Raw genomic sequence first — 22,973 nt, 5'->3', positions numbered from 1 at the left:
TCTTGAATGGAATGGTGGAAAGGAAGACGGCAATATGGAATTTTTGAGGCTAATAGGCAATAATTGGCTCATCTCTCATTGAACTTGAAAAAAAAGGCTATTTACTGAGGTGGAACTTAATACAAGTTTAGGTAGGAAAGTTATATTCTTTGTTCTAATAAGGTAGTCATAGCTCTAATCAAAGCTAGAGACACTCATGGATCATGCTTCTGCAGGTGCACTTAGTTCACTGTACTTGTGGTGGAAGCTGAGGTGCAAATTGCCTCTAATATATCATTGAGGTTACATGGCTGTGTGGAAGATTGTCATTGAGTTCATGGGTAGTTGTTTGCTAGACCTAGTTTGATTAGAACTTGTCAAGCACAGTAATATAATTCAGTTAGGAACACTGTCATAGTCTTTGCTACCACAGTACTAATCACATTAACTTGCAAGGGGATATATGGAAGATGGATATGGTTCTGTTGTTGCTTTGGAGGCATCAGGATGTAGTCAGTACAACAGCTAACAGGACATGGTAATCTGATACAAATTCTGTGACAAGGAATTGATCAGCAAGTTGATTTACATCTATTTATGCTGTGACACCAATATATATATATATATATATATATATATATATATATATATATATATATATATATATATATATATATTGTATATATTGTTATATACATTTATACCACTCATGTGTGTAACCTTCTTCAGAGTTGCAGGGAAAGCACAATAGAACAATGTCTTAAAGATCCTCTTTTTTACATCATAGCCTTGTGTGTGTTGTTCTACTCAGTTGATCTAGAAAATCTACTATAAAACTTCCTTAATGTATGAGAACTATACTAGTTTGTTTAAAAAATGAGTGCCTACCTTTTGATCACTCAATTTATATTTTATACAATGATTCAATTATTTGCTTTTCCATATTCTAAAATCCCTCAGCATTGGTTGTCATCCAATATTGTTTACATCAACGTTATTAGATCTTTTCCAGTTGCTAACCATCATCCATGACTCTTACCTATGGTGGGGGCAAGTGTAGCATCAATGTTAATGCAAATGTGGTCTTGCAAGAATGACAGAGATAGAACATCAAGTAAAGTGATCCTTAGCCCAATAATGTTGATCTCAAGTTGTGTACAACCCAAGTTAAGTTATTTATCATCAAGTACATGAAGCAGGAGATTGAATCATTAAAATTATTCTCATTTATCACTTTGGTTTCCTCCTTGTCCCTTCATATATTTTTTTTTAATTTCCAACTTGTACTAGATTTTTCTCAACCAAATTCTTCGTCCAAATCTTAAAACAATTATTCATGGTTCAAATCTGAAGTCAGTGATAGGGGACTACTTGGTCTATCTCGGTGCGTCTTGGGGGTGCGAGGGATTGTCCGCTTTGGATGAATACGATCGAATCCGCACGATTTTGTTCTTTCGGAGTCACAAGCTCCAAAAAAACACCTGAGAGTAAGGAAGACACGATTGCCTTGAGCCCTTGATTCCTCCGCTCCTCAATCGATGTGAGACTAAGTTGGTCCTATCTACTTCCCCTTCTTCGTCTTCATGGATTGTGGCTCCACCTTGGACTTCTGTCCCACGGCCATGCATTCATTTGACACTGCCATCACATCATCATTGTCCTTGTTGGGGAGTGGGGGAGCCGATCAAAGGGATAAAACCTTTCTTTTCCTCTGGCCTCTCTCCTTCCAATCGAAGGCAAGATGATTTCCCTGCAACCTCACTGAGCGGGTCAAAACTTGGCATCTCTCGCAGCAGCACATGTTCCCCGATGAGACAAAAGCCATGGAGATGAGTCCAAGAACGAGCTCATGTGCATGTGTCCCGTTGGTGGGCTTGGTTAAGCAAAAGTAACCATGGTAGAAGACAGGAATGCTTATGGAGTAAGGGGACAATGAGGCAGTGCATCTAAGCATCAAAATGCCGGCAATTACAATGGTATGATGCCACTACAAGTTTTTGTGCAACTCCACATGTTTCTAAGGCAAGAATTATAGGATTTGCTTTCCCAAAGCTCCATGTATGTGTCGTATTAACCTGGAAAGATTCAGGGCATAAAAAGATTAAGACCCTCAGAAACAATCTGATCTGTATATTAAGAAAATAAATGTTGATGCATGTAAATCACTGATCAATTAGGTAAATATTACTTCAAATTTCTTTGATCTCGTCGTAGAAAAATGATGCCTTTTCATTGATATTCCAGTGAATATAAGGAGACTTTGGGTTCGTAATTGTATGTAGGACACAAGATAGTACAGAGCTTTGACTCTGCTTCCTCTGCCAGGGTTTACCTCCAACTGGTTGGCGTAGGAACAGAAGGAAGGCCAACAGATGCACACAAGGAGGTGAACACCGGAGGTCTGTTAATTATTACCTTCGTTTCTTTTTATGAGCCATTTAGTCCTGGTGAGCAAACCAGCTACAGAGAGAGAGAGAGAGAGAGGGGTTGTGCGTGTGCGTGTGTGTGTGAAAAGTACCACGGAGCCAGGAACAGCTCGGAAGAAAAAGCCTCTCCTTTCCTTGTCATAATAGCCTCTCAAGAGGAATTTGGGGAATCTTCGGAGGATGCGAGGTTTTGATGCTTAAGACATCTCTTTCCTTTGAGGTAAGAGCGAAAACCGCATCCTTTTGCCAATTAGTGCCATTTATTTTTCGCTTTTGGTATTTTTCTCAACCGAAAAAATAACTCTTTTGATTCTTTTTCTGCTTTTTTTCTGGCGCTTTCTTGCTCGGACTTTGATACAAGAGGGATTTTTCCGAACTTGTTGTTCATGAGCAGTCTGGAAATGCTAGATGCAATGTGTGTTTTTGTTACGAAACTGGTAAAAGTGCGCATGTATTGGTCAAGGGGCAGAAATCGTGTGGGTTTGTTGGGAGTTAAACTCTTTGATTTGGTTCTTCTCTGCCAGAGACTGTAAAACAGGGATCTTGGTGAAATGAAATGGGCCTCCCCTCTAAAACGCCTCTCATTTCTCTCCTCGACGGTCTCCTTCTCGAATCATGATTGATGCCATCGTGTCTCCTTCAGTTTGGGTTGCATTCTCGAGTAATTTCGTTAGACAATGGAGCTTGAGAAGAGCTTTACTTTTAGTCACTACTGAGTTCTAGTTTTCATTTTCTTGAGATGTTACTTTGTGATATGATCTTATACTGAACTTGCATGCCGAATTTGGTATCCTGCAGTGCGCCATTCCTCAGTTTCTGTGTTGGTTAAAAAAGCTTGAAGATAGAACATTTCAGGCTGAAGTTTCTTAGTTGGTTCAAAAGCTTGGAATTAGGATATTCCAGATTGCTACGTCTCCGTTACTCGTCGATCAAGCCTGGATTTGATTCCTCCTCGTGATTATGTGTTGGTCTCTAACAAAAACTAGTAAGGCTGCTTTCATTTTTTGGTCTTTCTTTTTGTTGCTTCTTTAATATTTATATATATTCCTCAGTTTTTTCTTGCTTGTATTTTCAGAAGGAATGTCTCACTGGGCCTGATCTATCTGGGTTATTTGAGGGTAATTTAACAGCAATCTTCTTCTTCCTTGGAGAGAAAAAAATAGTAGTTTTTTTTTCTGGTACACACGTACCCGAAACTTCAAAAAAAATAGTGAGCACAAAGTTGTGGACCTATCTGTGCTACTGATTTTATGCTTTTCAAACATGTCTCTTTATAGACAAAAGGACTTCTATGATCTTATATGAAAATAAAGGAGAAAGTACCGTTGATAAACTGATATGAATTCCTACGAGTAGCACAAGTTGAAATTGGACATGAGTCTGGTGGTGGGGACATGCTTCTGCCAAGGGAAGCTGACATACCTGCTCTTTTCATTTTCCTGGTTGTGCTTCCTCTTATCACTTATGTTTTACTTGGGATATGGAACGAGTCTGCAAAGAAGAAGGCAAGGATAGGTTTGCTTGCTCAGCTTGCTGCTGAAGAAGCTTGCCAAGCAGAAGCAACAACAACTGCTCATGTTCCTTTAATTTTGCCTTCATCAAGAACCATCTTTCATGAATGTAGTAGATGTTCTGCTCCTGCTACAACACGCTGCTCCAGGTGCAAGTCGGTTAGATACTGGTATGAATAGTACTACATTCATGTGTTTCTAACAATGTCATAATTTCATAAGCTCTTATGTTTTTCAACAGCCATACATTCTTTCCTGATCGAAGAATATTTTGCTTCATCAGAAGCTGCCACAGATGTGAACTGGACACTTCTCTAAACATAGTTGATTCTAGATTGCTAATTGGACATGACAGAAAAAAGGAAGAGGTGTTGGAAGTAATGATAATATTATGTCGATGATGAGATTTGTTTAGCAAATATTGTTCCGTATGATGTTTTTGTGCCCCAAATAATAGTATTCAAATGCAATAGAAAGATGGATGATGAAGATGATAATGTGATTGTGTGAGAAGATGTCAATTGCCAAATCTATTTTGTGGACTGGTTGGGGCTCATAGTGCACTTGTGGCTGATAAGATCTGATGATAGGAGAATGCCATATTCCTTACATCCTTTTTTATGCAATCACAGGGATTCTTGAATACTTTGGAAAGATAAAATAGGCTAATAAGACTGTCATTATTATTATTATTATTATTATTATTATTAGATCACTGACGAAGATGATAATAGTTGTAGGTTCAGAAATTTGATAGGTAAACATCTTGAGAGTTGAGACATAGTCTCAGTTATAATAAAAATATTTTTTCTTACTAAGAGATAATGTTTATAAATTAACCATTCTATATGCCAGTGATCAATGGTGCTGAAGTTGTTCTTGTTAAGCAAGCACCTTTGCTAGTCTTGGCAAAAACATATAATTGATAATATTTCACAATTTCACTGCATTGCATTATCTGCCCTTGTCAACCTTCATATACCTTTTGGCTAGATTATCTGTTATAAGCTTTTTTATACTTGCAATTTCATTCAAAAGTTTGCATCTTGTTTTTGCTCTCTATGGGCAATGTTAACCAGGACATGGAAGACATCTTATGTATCAGGGGTCCTGCTTCCTCTAGACATCCTAGTTAATGCTTGCTAACATATGATAGGATTATAAAAATTTTTCCTCATCTGTGGAGCAGATAAGCCTATGTAATCCTTTATTCATGCCATCATCTCTTGTTAATATACTGTAACTGGTCCTGATATCAGAAATTTCTAGGAACTAAAACGAAATGGTTCTCAAAGTTAATGCACTGTCCTGGTGAAGTTTCTGCCTATCTTTATTAATACTGCCTTTTTGGCTGCATACAAATGTTTTGTGAAGATAAAACAATTTACTTTTGCTATGTTATGGATGTGCTAGAGCCAATAAGTCGACAATAAAGGGACTAAGGGAGGTAAAATTTAGCTAAAGTTTGAACTTCAAAGAATCTCATTTTGCTTGCTTGAATCAATAAGCGGTTGTTAGTGGGAGGTAGAAGATGATATTGTTGAAAGTTGGAAAAATGCATAAGTGTGCCAGGCATGACATTTGATCACTTGATACAACTCAAGGCAAAAGTTAAAAGCTTCGAATTTTATAGAGCAATAAAGTAAGACATTCTTTATGTGTTATAGTGTTGGCTATCAGGAAGCCACATACCCAATTATTGTAGCAATCTAGAGCAGCTGATATTGGAGGTTGAGGTAGACAAAAGGGATTCTTAGGAAAGACAACACAAGAATAACATGGATAGTTGTTGAATGGTTTATGATGCCTCAAAAATATAAGATGATCACTATACAGCATTGACAGTTGAGTGGATTGATTCAAATCATTCGCCACAAGGGTAAGAGGATTTGCCCATAGTAGAGCTACATGTTTGAATGGTTTTACGTGGCAGCCAAAGAAATAGTTGTTACCTGATAGCTAATTCTTTCCTGCTTCTCATGATTGTTATAAGTGATTTGTTTGATATCTATGCAATGATTATAAATACCAGTCGGTACGTATCACACTGACTTATTGGTTCAAGCACATGGGATTTGAAAGGTGAAACTAATCTCAAATCCTTTGGGAGCTTTTTTCAGAAGTTCTTTTTCTTTTTTTGTCTTTTCATTACTCTACACTTATTCATTGCATATTTTCAGTTCTGGAAAATGCCAAATAATTCACTGGAGGCAAGGGCACAAGCACGAATGTCGACAATGGAGTGATAATTCCTTGAATGTTACTGCAAGCCTACCTCTTAATGTCACAGTCCAGCACAAGCCATTAATAGATAACATAAAATCACCTTTCCTTGGCAATGGTGTTGAAGAGTCCATCTGTTGCAATATTCATTATACCATGGATGATCCTTCCTCTATGATCATCAATACATCTCAAAATTCAGAGACTGGAAGGAAGCCATCAGAGAAGTTGGTCTTGAACAAGTTAGGAGGAGCTAATCTTAACGACAATGACAGCGTTACGTGTGTGTGTGACGAAGACTCTAGCTATGGTTTTTCTGCTCAAGCCTCATTGACCAATTATAGAAATGTGATTCCTTCAGTGGATGCTCCTGTGGTGCATAAGGTTCTTATGATTTAATGTCATATTGTATGTGCTTTCAACAAGTGAGTTAGTTTTTTTTCTTTTATGCACTTTCTTACTACCTTATTTACTGATGGTTTTAGTTGGCAAGTGGAAACTTAACTGCTTCCTCTGGACAAGTCCATTCGAATCAAGAGACCAACAGTTCATCTAATACCAGAAATGTAATGTTTTACCATGATACATCAGCAGATGAAACAAGAAGGGGATTGGAACAAAATGGCTCCTCTGTATTGTCATCCCCCTTCCATTTGGATCAAGATGTGATAACTGAATGCCAAAATGGTGGAAATATCAGTTCAGCGAAAGTAGACACCTACGGGGCTGAGTTATCTTCTGCTACTGAAGCAGCCCATGTTAGGTACCCTGATGAACATTCAGCTAAACAGAGCATAATGTACAGAAAGCCCCCCTACACTTTGGGATACTCATCTTTCTTGTCACAAAACTTAGCCGAAAATGGTTCAAGAGAATATCATTCTCAAGGATTAGAAAGAAAGAGCGACGAGGAAAGAGGAACTAGTAGGATAACTGGAACTTATCGTGAAATTCTGTTGCTTATACTCTTAGCTGTTGTGGATTTTTTTTGGCTTTTGCTTATTGTTCTTGTTTGTTAACTTTGTGCAGCCATTCCACAGAAGAATCTCTCCTCTAACATCCACTTACAGGACCTCAACAAGAATCCAAGCATCGAAGGGAGGCTGACAAGTTCAAAGAAGATTTCTAAAGTTATTAAATGGAATCTTGTTGGATTGAGAAATGACAATAAGAAAACTAAGGTATGTTTTAATTAATTAATTAATTGATTGTTCTTTAGATTTAAAATCATGAATTTCTTTGGTTTAACATATTTCTGACTTTTGTTTTCTGAAACATCAGGTTTGTCAGGTGTTGTTTCCTTATGAGGATGTTGTCAAGTTTTTCCAATGTGAAGAAGAGTACATATATCCTAGGGGGCTTTTTAATTGTGGCAATAGGTATGCATTAGAAAATTTTTTCATTTGAATGATTCTTTCTAGTGGAATCTCAATTTCTGGAAGGCTGGATTGTCTTCAGCTTGATTTGATATCTAATTTGTCAGTTTGAACCTGAATTTTTAAACATTAATCACTCGTGTCTTGTTGCTGGAGTATCTATGTACATCATGCAAAGAGATGATTGTTGCCCCTTGGCTATTATCCATTTATGCAGTTTATTTTATTAACTGTGATGCTTATGTTATTAAATTGAATCCTTATTTGAATCCATGATTTATCATCTATTATGCAAAATATGGTCATCGTAAGTTCTTCATGTGTATGTGCAACATATGTACACCAACCAATTGATTAACTCGAAGAAATCTAGATTTGATAAGCAGAAATCTGTGGCAGGTAATAACTTATGTTTTAGAACACTATTTTGGAACAGTGTTTGGACCTTTGGATTGTTTAACATGAATGTCTAGTGTTGCATAGATGCATCTCTTTTAATTGGTTTAGACTTTGGTGTTTGATATGCTTAGGGACATCGCTGCGTTCCTAGCATATGGAGCATCAGTAACCTGTAGATCTTCATAAATTCTGTCTTAAATAAAATAGCATGCTTCATGTTTCGAAATAATAATTCAGATGGTATACATTTATTAAGAGCAAGTGAATGGGTTTGCAAATTATTTGAGTTTACCGATTTGCATAATTAGTCCTTAAGTACATCACAACAGCAGTGAAGATTTATACATCTTAATGTTATGGCTTTGGGCATGTGGTCCATGTGCCTAGTCTGTTCCAAAATCATATTGCACTTTTATAAAATACTGATTCATTTTATTACTATTTCTAATATTCTCTAACAATTTCTCTATATAACTTCTATAGCTTTGTATTCATTGCAGTTGCTATGCTAATGCTGTTTTGCAATGTTTGACTGGCACAAAACCTCTTAGGATCTACCTACTTCGGAGATTGCATTCAAAAAGCTGTAATTTTGACTCTAGTACTTGTTTTAATGATCAAACAATATCAGAAGTTTTATTACTTTATTTGGGTTTCTTCAGCTCAATTATTCTTCATTGTTTAGGTCATGTCAAAGAATGGTGCCTCATTTGCGAACTTGAGCAATATGTTTCAATGTTGCGGGAAGGAGGTGGTCCTTTATCTCCCAGTAGGATCCTTTCAAACATGAAAAATATCGGGTGTCGCATGGGTGGTGGTGACCAAGAAGATGCACATGAATTCCTGAGGTGTAGCAAATGAACCTGCCTCTTCTTTAGTGCTTCTTTATTTGTTTCTGTCAAAGTTTTTTGCATATCAGTTAGTTCAGAAGAGGGATGCAATAGTCTAGGCAAGCTAGATTGATCTTTAGTTTTAAGAAGGGTAGTGAGCGTCAGTAAGCTTGGGTCCAGTTAGACTGGACTTGTTGATGCTGGGTCTGGTTCCAGCCTTGGATAGGTTAAATATGAGTCAAGCTATCCCAGAAAGGGATTGAATTTGTTGTTTTATTTTTATACTGATAATAATTTGGAAAATATGCCCTAACCCGACCTAAACCTACTTGAGGAACTCCTCTTGGCTTTAGAGTCTGAAATCATGGACTGAGTTTAGTTTTATGGAATGGTGGGATTAGGTTTAGCATCATTCATTCCAGTCTCGTATTCTAGTTAGATTTGTCTACATACAATTTCAAACAGCTACCTTCAACAGCAGTCATATTGATGCATCTTTTCCAAAACAACCAGGCTTCTAGTTATGTCCATGCAATCTGTCTTCCTCGAAGGAATGGGTGGTGAGAAGGAAGTTGATCCAAGGTTGCAAGAGACCACACTCATACAACAGATATTTGGTGGTCGCCTCAAATCAAAGGTATTGATCTAACTATCACTTTGATGCAATAAATAAATAAATAAATAAATATATATATATATATATATGTTAGCTCAGTATGATCTCCTCAATTATAAATGACAATTAGTCCTAATGAAGGTTAAGTGCCTAAGATGCCATATTGAGTCTGAACGATACGAGAGCATTATGGATCTTACACTGGAGATACACGGTTGGGTTGAGTCACTAGAAGATGCTCTCACTCAATTTACTGCTCCCGAGGATTTAGATGGAGACAACATGTACAGATGTGGAAGGTTTGGTCAATAGTCCTTATTCGTGCATCTGAACCAAATTTGTTGTTTGTCCCAGCTGATTATATTCTTATTTTTGAAACATAGGTGTTTGGCATACGTTAAAGCCAGAAAGCAGTTGAGTGTACATGAGGTGCCAAACATACTAACTATAGTTTTGAAGAGATTCCAGGTATTAAGTTCTTGAGTAGATTAGTTTTAGTTTATGCTGGAACAAGGCTGTATATATTGATCCTTTCTAGATCTCGCACGGCAGGAGCCTTATGCACCGAGCCATCTTTTTTCTATGTTGATAGACTTTAGTTTATGCCCTAAAGTAACTGCTTTGTGTGTCTGTGGAATGTCATTTGTCATGTGAAACATAAATGATTGGTTCTTGTCCATTCTATCGACATTTATTCCATATGTCATTTCAGGTTTCTTTTAAAATTCATGTATGATTAGTCCTTCTGTTGTGTGTAATACATGATGCTATTGCACAATATCTATGTTCAAAAGATACTTCGAAAGCAATTATTAAATGGCCTTGCATATTGTTGACAATACTTCTTGTGAGTAACATTAGCCTATAAAAATAATTTAACTTCTATTAGATCTTTTCTTTGTATTCTGACCCCGTTTCTCATATAACGTGTTGTTTATTTTGCTTAATTAGACAGGAAAGTATGGCAAAATTAATAAGTGTGTTACCTTCCCTGACATGCTGGACATGGTTCCATTTGTGACTGGGACTGTTGACAATCCTCCCATTTACCTGTTGTATGCTGTTGTTGTGCATTTGGATGCACAAAATGCATCATTTTCTGGGCACTATATTTCATACATTAAAGATCTGGAAGGAACATGGTTCAGAATTGACGATTCTCAGGTAACTAGAGTTTATTATATCAGTTTATGTTGGATATCATTTGTTACTATTTCCCCCAGCTTAATGGTGATCATTAATAAAGAAAGCTTCACAAACTGGATTTATGGCATTACTAGTGTATCGTTGATGCCTCTCTCTTTTTGTTGATCAGAAATGCTATTTGTTGTTGGATTCTATTCTGATAAATTTATCTACACAACTTATTGAACATTTCATTTCTTATCAGGATTGCCATAGGTAGATTCCTATTTTGCATTATCTACACATATTGAACATTTCAGTTTGAATATATTATGCCTCATTTTACAATACATGTCTTGTGTGTTTTATTGCTTGGGTTTTGAAACATGTATTTCTGAATGAGCATAAATGTCGTTGTACTGTTACGTGACTGGTTGATGAACAACATTAGGAAAACAATATTGTGATACTCCAATTTTTCTGTCATCTCTTCTGGATATTGACAGTTTTCTTTACTGCATAGTTAGTATTGTATCAGGTTTCCTGATGCAATTCAGGTTAAAGGATTATTAGACATAGGAAAAGCTATAAATGTACAGGCAAAAAGGCCATTCCAATATATACATGTTGGGGAATGATTATATACATGATAATTAATGACTATATATAATCATCGGTGAGAATTTTCTGTAAACACTACTACAAAATCTCAGAAGTCATGCCAATGTTGAGCCTTTAAGAATATGGTGAATTCGTAGTGGTTTCGAAGTGTGGATTCCTTCAAAGTTTTGCAAATACCATCCAGGACGGGTAGTATTTATTGGTCCGACAGCCTATTGGCACGCGGACCAGGAATAACCAAGCGGTACACCTGGTAAAAGGTTTGTATCATCCGGTATAGGAGTTGTATTGTCCGGTACAGAATCTGTATCATCCGGTATAGGGGTTGTACTAGATGACATCTTTATTTTTTTTTCACTTTCTTTTCAGGATAAATCTGAAACTAGGTATATATTGGCAGACCGTATTGGCATCACGTATAGGTCGCATTCGCATACATCATGCCAGGACAATACTGGTTTGGTATCCAAAATTAGAAATCTTGACTCCTTCAATCTGATCTCATTTTCTATAAATGCACCTAAGAGTGAGCTAGGAACCTCATTTTTATGAGGAGCTTCTTAGAGCAAGAAATGTCTTGATTTAACCAGGGCTGATAGGGAGATGTGAAATCCCATCTCAAGTACACAAACTGGTCAGTGAGAAGGTTGATGTAGAGTTGAGATTGGACATCCTTCGTATCTTAAGTTGTTTTATGGATGAGTTGATTCATGATTACAAAAACTACTTTGATTACGCTCACATATTTAACTCAAAACAGATGCAAGCATTTCAGGTTACTTTTATATGATCTAATCTCTTGCTTAAAACAGGTGCAAGCAGTAACATTGAGTCAAGTGATGTCCGAAGGTGCATACATGCTTTTCTATTCAAGGTATGTTAAGTCTGTTTTGGTGGAATGGTGGATTAGTACACATCAACTTGCTAAATCCATCCAATCCTGCAGATCTTTTCCACGTCCCCCACGAGGTTATGCTGAGAAAAGGCTATCGAGGCCTCCAACTAGTATACCAAAGAGCCAGAAAACATCAAAACATGCGCAACAAAGACGAAATGAGACATTATTTGCCCGAGAAAACTCATCGCACCAGAGAAACGGTTTTGGAAAAGAAAATGAAGATCTCACCGAGGATGCTGATGAATTCTTCCCGAGGCCCACGAGCAGAAACTTCCTGCCAAATGGAAGATATCCAGATACATCAGGCACAGAATTTTCTGATGCTACATCGAGCGACTGGACTTTCTTTACAAGCTCAGACGACTCATCCTTTACCACCGAGGGCACCCGGGATTCGTTTAGCATGACGGATTACGGAGACAATACCAGCCTTGATGGTACTATCTCTTCTCTCTTTGGCACGTTCTACGAACAAGAGCATGTAGATGGCAACAACATATCTTGGGCAAAATTCACACCTTCCAGGCTGCAGAGGAGATTCTTTCCAGAGAGCACAGGTTGTGTCATGGATCGATCAATGCTGCCTTGACGAGCCGGCAGCGTACATAAAGGAAGGATTATTGACTGTGGCCGTGCTGCTTCAGCCGCATATGTAGTTGGTCAATGGGAGCGATACCAGAAGGATGACCGGCCTTGCTGTATCTTCTGGATTTTGGGACAATGTTAGTTTCTCTTAGTTTCTCGGGTGCAGCTGAGTTGTGCTTGTTGATCATCGAGCTGAATTCAACTCCGTCTCATGTCTTTTTAATCTAATGAGGCGTGCCTAATCTTCAGAATCCAAGTAATTTAGTAGAGATTCTCGATTTCTTTGTAGTCTCGTTGGATAAGAAATGGAAGAGAGAGAGAGAGAGAGACTGACTATTGTTTCACCTTCTTCATACGAGTCAGTGGATTGTTCTTTTGGATGTTCCATTTGGTGTCGATACGATGAATCTAATTGCATTCATCCTCCCACTCTCTACAAGAGACTACAGTATGATTCTGTCGGCATGCATTTACGATCGATACCGATATATCATAATACATTACACACCGACATATACATGTTCTGAAACATTGACTCGCCTCAATCTAAATTCTGTGACTGTCCATCGCAAACATCATCCAGATCTCATTGACTCTACCGGAGAACTCGAACGGAGAATTGTACTGCGCAACAGTATAAGCAGAGGTGGGATCTGCCGTCTGTCCTTTGCTGACCGCAGAGAACCAAATGGAGCCCTGAAGGCTGGAGTACAAGGCCGCCGCTTCCTCACCGACGCTGTCGCCATCCGAGATGAAGCCTCCGAACTGCCTCACGGCTGCGTATTTGAGCCCCCATGTCTGAAGCTGGAGTCCGTCGGCAGGCGGTGGATTTGGCTGGTTCTTCTTAGGCACGTAGAAGCTGACGACGAAGGAGGAGGCACAGAAGGGACCGTCGCTGGGTGCGACTTGGGTGATCACCGGTGCAGTCATCTCTATCTTTTCTCCGTATTTGTTCTTCCCTTGGATGTAATCAAATAATCTGTTGAAGTGATACAAATCATTATGAAGTTGGAAGGACATAAAAATATAAATCCTAAAGAATAATTAATGTACACAATATTTATGTGGTTGGATACGAATCAGTAGAACTCCTGTGAAGTAATAATAATATTTTTTTATTTATTTTCATAAAAGAAACAAAAAATCCGAATGCCCAACGTTTGAAGACGGCCACTGCTACTCGAAGGCTCACCGGAGGAAGCCCGTCCGGGTGGCGTTGACGAAGGAGATGTCGTCTATGGAAGAGGTCGACATCCACTGGGTGGAGTTGTACAGGCGAATCTCGAAACCGTTGCCTTTGTCGACCACGTCGTAGCTCGGGCACTCGATCCGCTCGCACGTCGGAGGAACGGCTCGGGACCCGAGAAGATGAGCGGCGAGGAGGAGAACCGGGAGGATGAAGTGGGTCGGCGACGCCATCAGTACGCTCGTCGGAGGTGGCGTTACAGAGGCGAAGGTACGAGCTACGGTGGGAGCTCAGAAGGGGTTATTATTATTGGCTTGGGGAAGGAGGAAAGAGAAGACTTGTGTACGCGCGGACTGTATGCGTCCACGTTACCGAGGGGATGGGTTGGGAAGACGGTGAGATTGCCGTGGTGGAGACGTGGGTGGGTAGTATGCTTCCACGTTGCTGATTGCTTCATCTTATCAGGCGAGTGGGGAGAGCAACGGAGGGTGAGTGGTGGAAAGCCATCCACCCAATAGAGAGAGCTCCGGCGAGGGTGGGAAAAAGAAGTATTCAAAGTGGAAAGAGAAGAAGAGATTCGTAGTAATAAAAAGATATATATATATATATATATATATATTCTCATAGAAAACTGAAATATCAGATTTATTCATTTCAATTTATAAATTTTACATTTTTTTTTGTGAAAGTGAAAATTTTATTAGATATATTTTATAGATTTTTTAACAATTAGTCCACCGTTTATTTTGTGATGCTACAAGTCATTTCAGTGGTCATCTTTTTTGCTTCTGTCCTAGCTGAATTTATTTATTTAATTTCATAAATATATAATTACGCAAATAATTTAAAAAAAATATATAAATGATTAGGTATACTTGGATGAATGATATAATGATAAAAAATTATTTAAGATGATACAATCATTAACTAAGAAAGTCTATAGTTGTTGTAATTAGAAAAAATAAGATAATACTAAAAACTATAAAAAAATAGTTTAATTTTTTTAACTTAACTAATAAGATTATTTGTTAAAAAGTTAAATAACGATAAAATATCATAACATCTATATGTGTCGAGACATCTGAATTGATTAATGTATTATTACGTGAATGATAGGTCGTATATTTAAATTCATGTGTAAATGTTATGTACCTATAATAAGTTTTTTATTTTAAAAAAAATCTCAACACCATAATTGAATCAATCATTATGACTTGTGATTTTTATTTTTTTGTTGCTTGGGTTTTAAGTAAGTTTGAGTGGTGTTGACTATTTACATTCTTGATAGTATATCTTAATCACATCATGAAAGTTGATATCATAATAGCATTTGCTTGAATGTAAAGCTTTCTAGAAATAAGATCCACATTTCAACCATAAGTTTGAAATAAAAAATATTTAATTATTAATCACCATGTTAGCATATGTTGAATATAAAATATTTAAAAAAAATTTATTGCATGAAATATTCTCTATGACTTCATTTAGATCATTTATAGTATTTTCGAGTAGGTCTTATATTTTTTTTATTGTAATGATCAAAGCATTATAATAAGTAAAAAAATTTAAAAATAATTTAAGTATTTTAAATTAGGAGTACTATTTAAAAAATAAAACGATAGTGTCGATTAAGAAATATCTAAAATATGAATATTTTTTAAAGAAATCATCACAATATAAATGACTAACTTATAGTTTATGTAATAATAATAATAAATAAAATAAATAAAATAAATAAAATAAATAAAATAAAATAAAATAAATAAATAAATAAATAAATAAATAATTGTGGCTGATGTCGGCGGCTGAAGTAAATGATGTTATCTTTGGATCCTCCTGAGCCAGTGAGAGAGGTAAGAGAATGGGCACTGCAAGACCAATACAAATCTTCGAGACGGAGGTGATCTGATGCAGGTCTGGGCCATGGCGGTGGCTTTCCGCCTCTACCCCACCCACCCACCCACCCACCTGCCCTCCTTTGCTTGCTACGGCTTATCAGCATTGCTTCTTCTCGGTGTCTTCTGTCTGCTGCCACAGTGACTCCTCCTCTTGTGAAAGCTCCCTGTCATCTCTGATCTTTCCTTCTTTCCCCTCCCCATTGCTGCTCCTCAGGTACTGCCGCTGTTCCTTGTATTTGATCTTTCTATTTCTTCACAGAGCAGTTCTGAGCGGAGTTGTTGGGATCACCTTGACGATTGAGTTCATCTTTTGTTCAGGGACTTGATCTGACGAGTCCGAAGAAGGTTGCTTTATCGGTGATTTTGGCGAATATTAAGGTGGTTATCTAAATTGGTCAATATTGTTCTTATGTGCAATCTGTTCCTTGAATTATCCAGGCAATCTTCATAATTTGTCTATTGCAATTTACTTTGCTACAGCTTGTCCATGTGTTTATCGGATGCCATATTTCTTTTGTCGTATTAATGTTGGTTTGTTGAAGATTTATACAAAATCTGGTTTCATAAATTGATCAGTAAATCATTTTTTTCGATTTTAATTCAATCGTCATCTATATATTTGGACATGGAATTTTCCGCAGCTGAGGCCTCCTGTGATCTTGTTGCTTCCAATCTGTAATGGATTTTTATTCGACTGATGCTCATAAAGTATTTTGTTAGAAATTAATTTGGAGTTTTATAATACTTATCCGAAATCACATGAAGAAACCGGAATGTATTGGTTCATCTGTCGAAGTTCTGCTGCAGCTTTGTCTGTTTTTGAATCATAAATTGAGTAGTGAATTCTTCTGAGATGCTTTTTTTAGTCTTTGAGAGGGTTTACTGTGGAGAGCTACTTTAGAGAGTTTTGGTTTTGCTCTTTTTTCTAAGCTATCTTTTCTGGAATCATATTTTGATTTACATGTTTGACACAGTGAAAAAAGAACTAGTGAGATAAACTGTTATAAAAAAACTTTGTACTGAAATAAATCTTACATTCTTTTAACTACGAAAGGGAAAGGAAGGTTGCTTGGGACAACTTCGATGGTAGGTGCACTTGTTAGGAGATTTGGGAGTATTTCTAATATAATCAGCTCATATAGTTTGAGAAATTGTGGACAATTAATCTGCATGAAATTCAATATTCCTGCAAAGGAAAAACAAAATGGTTTGGTATATGAACAATTAAGGTTGTTTTATTTGTGTCCCTGGAAATCTCTTGTCCCTGTGGTCTAATGCTTTTCATCTTGCAAGCACTTGATTACTTACCAATTATGCTTTTCTCATAATGAAGTGCCATTATTCTTTTCTTACATCTGAAAATTTGGTTCATAGACATACCCTAATGAATTACAGTTTTACTTATGCATCTTTTGCATGCTTCCCTTTTAGCCATAGCGGTAAGTAGTTATCAAATCATGCACAACTTTTATTGACATGCCTTGTTGTAATCTATTATACAAAAATCATATTTCTTCATATTTTCATGCCTTGATTTACTTTTCCAAATGCCTGGCACATTGAATTCTGCATGTTTTACCAATTTGCTCTGCCTTTATTTTATCTCACTCAAGATGGTCTTCTAATCTTTTCACATGATGAGGTTTATATTATTTTTTCAGGGAGATCATAATAATATTAAAAAAAAATTCTTGCAGGTTTTGCATTTGACGCATTAGACATAAAGTTTAGCTGCCTTCAAGAGGATGGGTACTGGAGATTGGTTAAGGACGATAATTAGTCGGAAGAAGAAGAACAAAGAAAGGCCAACGCAGGTGATTGGTTATCTTCTCTTTTACTCTTGTTCCATAAGTCTCGTCTCATCTGCAGGCCCGGTGAAATGACCTTTTGTCTATGCAGAAAAAGAATGAGCCTAAAACGCATACTGTGGGCATTAAATTATCAGGTTGTAGGGCATATTTTGGGTGAACATATGGATCTTAATGAGCATTTCTTACATAATATCAACATATGACCATTGTATTTTTCTTTGCTTTGATATACAATGGGAGTTCTTGAAATGTCAATAGCACCAATGAACTTGAAACATGAAACTCTAACCAACTGATTCTTCTCCTTGAAAAACATATCTCAATTTCGCTGTTGTATCAATGTAGATTTATGGCTAATCCCTGAAACAACCAAAGGGGTTTAATAGTACATGTACCAGTTCCAAGAAAATGGATCTCATTGAAGCCTTTTAATTGCTGCAGATAGATTACTAGAAGGTGTTCTAAGTGAGCAACTGAAACAGCATCACCATCTTCACTTTTGTAGATAAGGTTATAAGATCTTTGTAGCAATTGAATTGATAATGAAGAATGAGTAAATTGAGCATTGAATCAACAGGAAGCAGTAAAGCTAAAGTTGTTAACTAGCTATTGCTTCGACTTTATAGTAATAACTTTTCTGTAGCCATACAAGTTCACTAATTTCTTTACCATTCGGTAAATCCAAATTATTTTACTGTTATTTATTTTGCATGCATTATAGATATAATTTCTGTCATTCACTATCTGTTAACTTCTGATGCCCGAACTGCTTCATATTTATCTGCAATAGGAACATCTAAATCAGGTATTCATTCCTTCTCCACATTGTCTTTTTTCATCATTCATGAGCTCAATGGTATTAACAGGATTCTGCTGACCAACCACTTAAGTTGAAGAGTCGATCTCATAATGATCCTAATAAATTATTAAATGGTGCTTTAAATGGAAATTCTCAAGATTGTGGCATGACTATTGAGATTATAGCTGCTATTCGAATTCAAACTGCTTTTCGAGGCTTCAAGGTATGATTGTTTACACTTATGCAATTGTCCATTTCACGCTTCCTGGAAAAACAAATTTCACACTTGTCTCGCTGAACATCTTAAACTGAGTCTTGAAAGTTAATTTGTTTTTTTCAGGGTACCTTTGCACATTTAGTTATTTCAGTAGATTATCAATGAAATCATTCCTCCATCACAACCAGTGTGGTTACAAATGTGTACACTACCAATTATCATGGTGCTCATAGCGATGGGCATGCTATCACATTAGATCGATACTTTCTTGTTTCTTATGTTAAATTCGTTTTAGTACTAAGAAATGAAATCAGTAACAGAATTACTGGTTGTACCAGCTGGTGTGGACTAGTATGCCTGGTCTGGTGAGACACCGAGCACTTTGTCTGATAAGATTACCTTCTCAAGCAGACTGTTCAATCGTCCAATCTACTGCAGTACCAGGCTTTTCATATGATTAGGTTACTTTGCCACAAAGGAGAGATAAGAAAGAAGAGGAAAGGGGGAATTGACTAAACAAAAAGGAAACAAGATGGGAGGATACCAGCGCATAGATAAGTCGGCTTACAATATTGGGTGTCATTTCTGGTACGAAACATGGATTTGGAGAAATTAATTCTTCTATGTGCTGGTCACAGTTGGACTAGTAACTGGATGATACATATGTCTGACCGAAGCATTATACCTTGGCTTGCAGTTTATATTCATCCTACCAAGTCTTCAAAAGCAACCCTGTTGATCTGTTGGTAAACATTATTTGGATAGCATCATTTGTTTTCTTTGTAATAATTTTCATTTTACTCCAGGATCTAACCAAAACAACTTGATGAAAATTATTTGTGATGCTTATAATCATGTTTAATCTCCTTTTCTAAAACAAGTGATTCTTTCATGGAGTTGCAATGGAAATTATAATCAATGATCTCTCTGTTACAGCTCCTGCTAGATTAGCTTTTCTACGCATCTGCTTGAATGCTGTTGATGTGGCTAAATAGTGGTACATCATTTTGTAGGCAAGGAAAACTCTCAGTAGCTTGAGAAGAACTCAAAAATTGCAAGCATTCACTTATCATAATTCTGTAAAGAAGCAGACAACAAACACTTTGATCCATGTTCATGCCTGGAGCAAAATACAGGCAGAAATCAGAGCTCGACGTGCTAATATGGTAGCAGAAGGTCGCATTAGGCAGAAGAAACATGACAATCAGTTAAAACTTGAGGCTAAGCTTCATGATTTGGAGGTAAGAGAGATGCATGTCCAAACGTGTTTTTTTCTTTAAGAGATGCATAATTGATAATGGCTAAACAGTCGAATTCCAATCATCTTAATGTTATATCTTAGCCTTGTGTAAACTGAGCATGATTGAAGCAACAAGAAACTTTGGAGCTATGCATTACATCGGACAAAAGTATGACCACGTCAGGGATTCATTTACATTGTGGCAAATTAGCAACAAGCATAGTATTCAGTTATACTCAGAAGCGTGAACCTTACCTCGAGTTCCTACCAGGTAGACTGGAACGGAGGCAGCGAGACAAAGGAGGAAATAATTGCCAGGATACAGCAAAGAGAAGAAGCTGCAGTCAAGAGAGAACGAGCCATGGCATATGCGTTCTCTCATCAGGTCTGTCATTGGAAGAACTTGCCAAAGAAAGCTGTGAGTAGAAACTTATGACTAATGCAATTGTTTTGCACATGTAGTGGAGGGCAAACTCCGGGATGAACCAAGGGCCATTTGTCTTTGAGCTCGCGAAAGGTAATTGGGAGTGGAGTTGGGTGGACAAATGGATTGCAGCTCAGCCATGGGAGACCAGATCTTCCACTCTCACGAAGGTAGTTAACAGAGTTGGTAAGGGTGCAAAACTACCTAGTTCAGTTAAACATGCAAGCATTGACGGGAAGGAATTCGCAAAGAAACCATCTAAGCAATCAGATGAAGAAACAACAAACCAAGAGTCTAACACAAAGGCAGCAAATTCTGGTCATTCAAGAACGAAAACTACATAAACAAGAGAGAGAGATCTTTACTGGCTTTGGTAGGCGCTGCCTAATGTGTGCATGCAGCAGTGTGTGTGGATATAGAGAGAAGATTGTGTGTGAGTTGAAATCTTCGTGGGGTTTTACCATTTGATGTGAAGAATAAGAGGTGATTTGCCCTTTAAAGTGTAGATTACTGGATGAGTGACATGTATGTGTCTTCAAGTGAAGCAGCCTCAAGGTTGGCTGCAAGCTGGGTGGGTCTTCTTCCTTTGTCCTTTCCATGTACCATGGTGGCCTGAGTGATTGAGATGAGTCCTAAGGATTGCGAGGTCCTGTCCGTTGTCAAACGAAGAACATTGTTGTGGTGATTGTAATCTTCTGTAGCAGGTCTTACAGAGTTTTGTAGTGGTTGTCTCATGCAGTGCAGTGATGACAATGGCAGTGTCGACATGGCAAGTCCTAATTGAAGTTGGAGCCTCCACTTTACATCCCTAAAGTTATTTTTATCCTAATGCAGTAATGGTTTCGAAAAAGATATTATTTGGAGTAATTTTATTTTATATTTAGATAACTTTAATATTTCAATTGAAAGACTGATATTTGGTCTGACATAAATTTGAGTATATAATAAAGGGGATTTATTTATTTATTTATTATTTATTTAATTTTTAAAAATATTAATTTTAATTAAATTTTATATCTTTGTCATTTGTTGAACAAAATTACATATTAGATCTTTCTCAGACTCAATTAATAATTTCTTTCAAAGATAATTTTAATCATTATTGAGATGTATCTTTAAATATCTTTACGTAGATAAGATAAGTTGTTTCAATCATATTAATCATCTTAAATTTTTTGATGAGAAATTTTTTTATTTTCATATAACAAACTAATATTACTATTGATAAGTAAAATATTATCAACATATAGTATTTTTCTTAAATCTAATAAAATAATAATATCATTAACCTTTATATACTATTATTTAAAAGCTTATTTATGATCATAAATGAAGTTTCTAAATTTGCATATTAAAATTTATATTTTTTCTTTTCTTTATCAATCATTTAGGTTAATTTATATAATTTTTTTAATCCAGATTTTCATTCAAAATTTTTTTTCACATCTATATAATATAACTCAAAATCATAATAAACACTAATATCATGATAATTTTTAACAAGTCTGTTAAATAAACTAGAAAAATATCTCGTTATAATTAATATTTTTTTATGAGTAAAATTTTCAGTTTGACTTTATGTCATTCGATATTTCATTTTGAGTTATATTTAGTCTTAAAAGCCTAAGCTCTTTTCTAATTGTTAAGCAATTTGACGAGTACTTCTAATTTATTGATTCCATCTTTATTGTATTGTATAATTTTTTGGAATTATCACTTTCCATAACTTATGAAAACAATAAGGGCTCTATTTGATTCGTATATTATAATTTATTTCTTGTAGATATACTAATTAATCATCAGAAATAATAAGTTATTTTTTCTTTTGAGATCCTCTCAAAACTATCGGTTATGGTTATTTTATAAGATTATTAGTAATGATATCAATATCAAAATCAGTTTATCAATATTATTTTATTATTCACTCTCATCAAATTTTTTCAATGATTTAAGAAACAATAATCTCCCGAATATAAATGATAAATGAGTACTAACTTATATCTACTTAATATCAAGATTAAATTTTAAGATTTTTACTCCCATTGATTTATTATTTTCTATAAATCTTATCTTCCTAGATGATTAGGATATTAAAATTTATACTTCTTTGATTTTTTTGAATAAATAATAAAATATCAAAAAATAATCATTGAATTTAATTTCTTTCTATGTAAATCGAAGGCTTTTAACTTTTTATAGGACAATCCTAAATATGTAAATATCTTAGGTTGGGTTTCTTATGGGTGTATAACTCAAGTTGATAGAATTGACTTATTAAAAATAATATTCAAAATATACATAATTATCCTTAGAGTTTTACCTCATATTGATTCGGATATATGAAAAAAATTTATCATGCTTCTAATCATATTTCTAAAAGTAGGATTTCATCTTTTGGTAATCTCATTTTGCTATGACACTTCTAATAAAACATACTACATATCCTATTTTTCTAGGAATTTTGTAAAAAAATTAGAATTATAATTGAGCTTATCATATATATCATAAAATTTATCATCGTTATTAGATTAAAAAATTTTAACTTTTCTATCTAATTATTGTTGAATCTCGGATTTTGATGATGAAACTAATTGATTGTGTTTAGATGTTTAACTGCATTTTGAGTAATGCAGGTCTACTCGATCGGGATTAGACAGTTCACGCAGGGGGAATTGACATTGCGCCGGAGGAGATCACGTCAGGATATTGGATGGCAGAAGGCTTCAGACGTCGGCCATCGGGCCAAGGAGAGCGGAATTGCGCCAAGGATATCGGGATTGCGGAGGTCAATTGCCGATTGGGCAACAAG

At 36.1% G+C, this 22,973-nt stretch overlaps 3 protein-coding genes across 5 annotated transcripts; 2 read left to right on the top strand and 1 right to left on the bottom strand.

The window, feature by feature from the left end:
- The first annotated feature begins 1,703 nt into the window (after positions 1-1,703).
- Positions 1,704-12,974, top strand: LOC103976493 (ubiquitin C-terminal hydrolase 15). Its single transcript, XM_065097012.1, has 16 exons — positions 1,704-1,955; positions 2,305-2,625; positions 3,204-3,390; positions 3,481-4,086; positions 6,097-6,523; positions 6,625-7,063; positions 7,169-7,320; positions 7,421-7,518; positions 8,415-8,500; positions 8,600-8,762; positions 9,258-9,381; positions 9,502-9,659; positions 9,744-9,828; positions 10,312-10,524; positions 11,919-11,980; positions 12,053-12,974. The coding sequence occupies exons 4-16, from the start codon at positions 3,800-3,802 to the stop codon at positions 12,591-12,593; spliced, it is 2,835 nt and encodes a 944-aa protein (XP_064953084.1). The 5' UTR covers positions 1,704-1,955; positions 2,305-2,625; positions 3,204-3,390; positions 3,481-3,799; the 3' UTR covers positions 12,594-12,974.
- Positions 12,975-13,033: 59 nt separating this feature from the next.
- LOC135606171 (uncharacterized) lies at positions 13,034-14,132 on the bottom strand. Its single transcript, XM_065097013.1, has 2 exons — positions 13,782-14,132; positions 13,034-13,568 (listed from the first exon to the last, which is right to left on the bottom strand). The coding sequence occupies exons 1-2, from the start codon at positions 14,006-14,008 to the stop codon at positions 13,136-13,138; spliced, it is 660 nt and encodes a 219-aa protein (XP_064953085.1). The 5' UTR covers positions 14,009-14,132; the 3' UTR covers positions 13,034-13,135.
- Positions 14,133-15,719: 1,587 nt separating this feature from the next.
- Positions 15,720-20,886, top strand: LOC135606169 (protein IQ-DOMAIN 10-like). 3 transcript variants are annotated; one of them, XM_065097009.1, is made up of 7 exons: positions 15,722-15,887; positions 15,992-16,051; positions 17,371-17,487; positions 18,351-18,506; positions 19,514-19,741; positions 20,012-20,125; positions 20,203-20,886. In XM_065097009.1, the coding sequence occupies exons 3-7, from the start codon at positions 17,419-17,421 to the stop codon at positions 20,506-20,508; spliced, it is 873 nt and encodes a 290-aa protein (XP_064953081.1). In that variant the 5' UTR covers positions 15,722-15,887; positions 15,992-16,051; positions 17,371-17,418; the 3' UTR covers positions 20,509-20,886. The 3 variants fall into 3 exon arrangements, with proteins under 3 accessions (XP_064953083.1, XP_064953081.1, XP_064953082.1); XM_065097011.1 differs by lacking the exon at positions 18,351-18,506 and having other exon boundaries at positions 15,720-15,887; XM_065097010.1 differs by lacking the exons at positions 15,722-15,887; positions 15,992-16,051; positions 17,371-17,487; positions 18,351-18,506 and adding exons at positions 18,523-19,088; positions 19,198-19,246.
- Positions 20,887-22,973: the final 2,087 nt, after the last annotated feature.

This window comes from Musa acuminata, chromosome BXJ2-2, assembly GCF_036884655.1.
Source record: "Musa acuminata AAA Group cultivar baxijiao chromosome BXJ2-2, Cavendish_Baxijiao_AAA, whole genome shotgun sequence".
Classification (NCBI taxonomy): Eukaryota; Viridiplantae; Streptophyta; class Magnoliopsida; order Zingiberales; family Musaceae; genus Musa; species Musa acuminata.
The sequence above is the reverse complement of the archived record's forward strand: the minus strand, read 5'-3'. Positions and strand labels throughout refer to the sequence as shown.

What these genes read in the sequence shown, in the direction of transcription:
- LOC103976493 (XM_065097012.1), top strand. Translation starts at nt 3,800, where the DNA reads ATGCTTCTGCCAAGGGAAGCTGACATACCTGCTCTTTTCATTTTCCTG. An exon ending in CTTTTTAATTGTGGCAATAG is followed by an intron (nt 7,519 to 8,414) that starts GTATGCATTAGA and finishes TATTCATTGCAG; the next exon opens with TTGCTATGCTAATGCTGTTT. An exon ending in AACATGTACAGATGTGGAAG is followed by an intron (nt 9,660 to 9,743) that starts GTTTGGTCAATA and finishes TTTGAAACATAG; the next exon opens with GTGTTTGGCATACGTTAAAG.
- LOC135606171 (XM_065097013.1), bottom strand. Translation starts at nt 14,008, where the DNA reads ATGGCGTCGCCGACCCACTTCATCCTCCCGGTTCTCCTCCTCGCCGCT. An exon ending in ACCCGGACGGGCTTCCTCCG is followed by an intron (nt 13,569 to 13,781) that starts GTGAGCCTTCGA and finishes TCACTTCAACAG; the next exon opens with ATTATTTGATTACATCCAAG.
- LOC135606169 (XM_065097009.1), top strand. Translation starts at nt 17,419, where the DNA reads ATGGGTACTGGAGATTGGTTAAGGACGATAATTAGTCGGAAGAAGAAG. An exon ending in ACAAAGAAAGGCCAACGCAG is followed by an intron (nt 17,488 to 18,350) that starts GTGATTGGTTAT and finishes TGGTATTAACAG; the next exon opens with GATTCTGCTGACCAACCACT. An exon ending in CATATGCGTTCTCTCATCAG is followed by an intron (nt 20,126 to 20,202) that starts GTCTGTCATTGG and finishes TTGCACATGTAG; the next exon opens with TGGAGGGCAAACTCCGGGAT.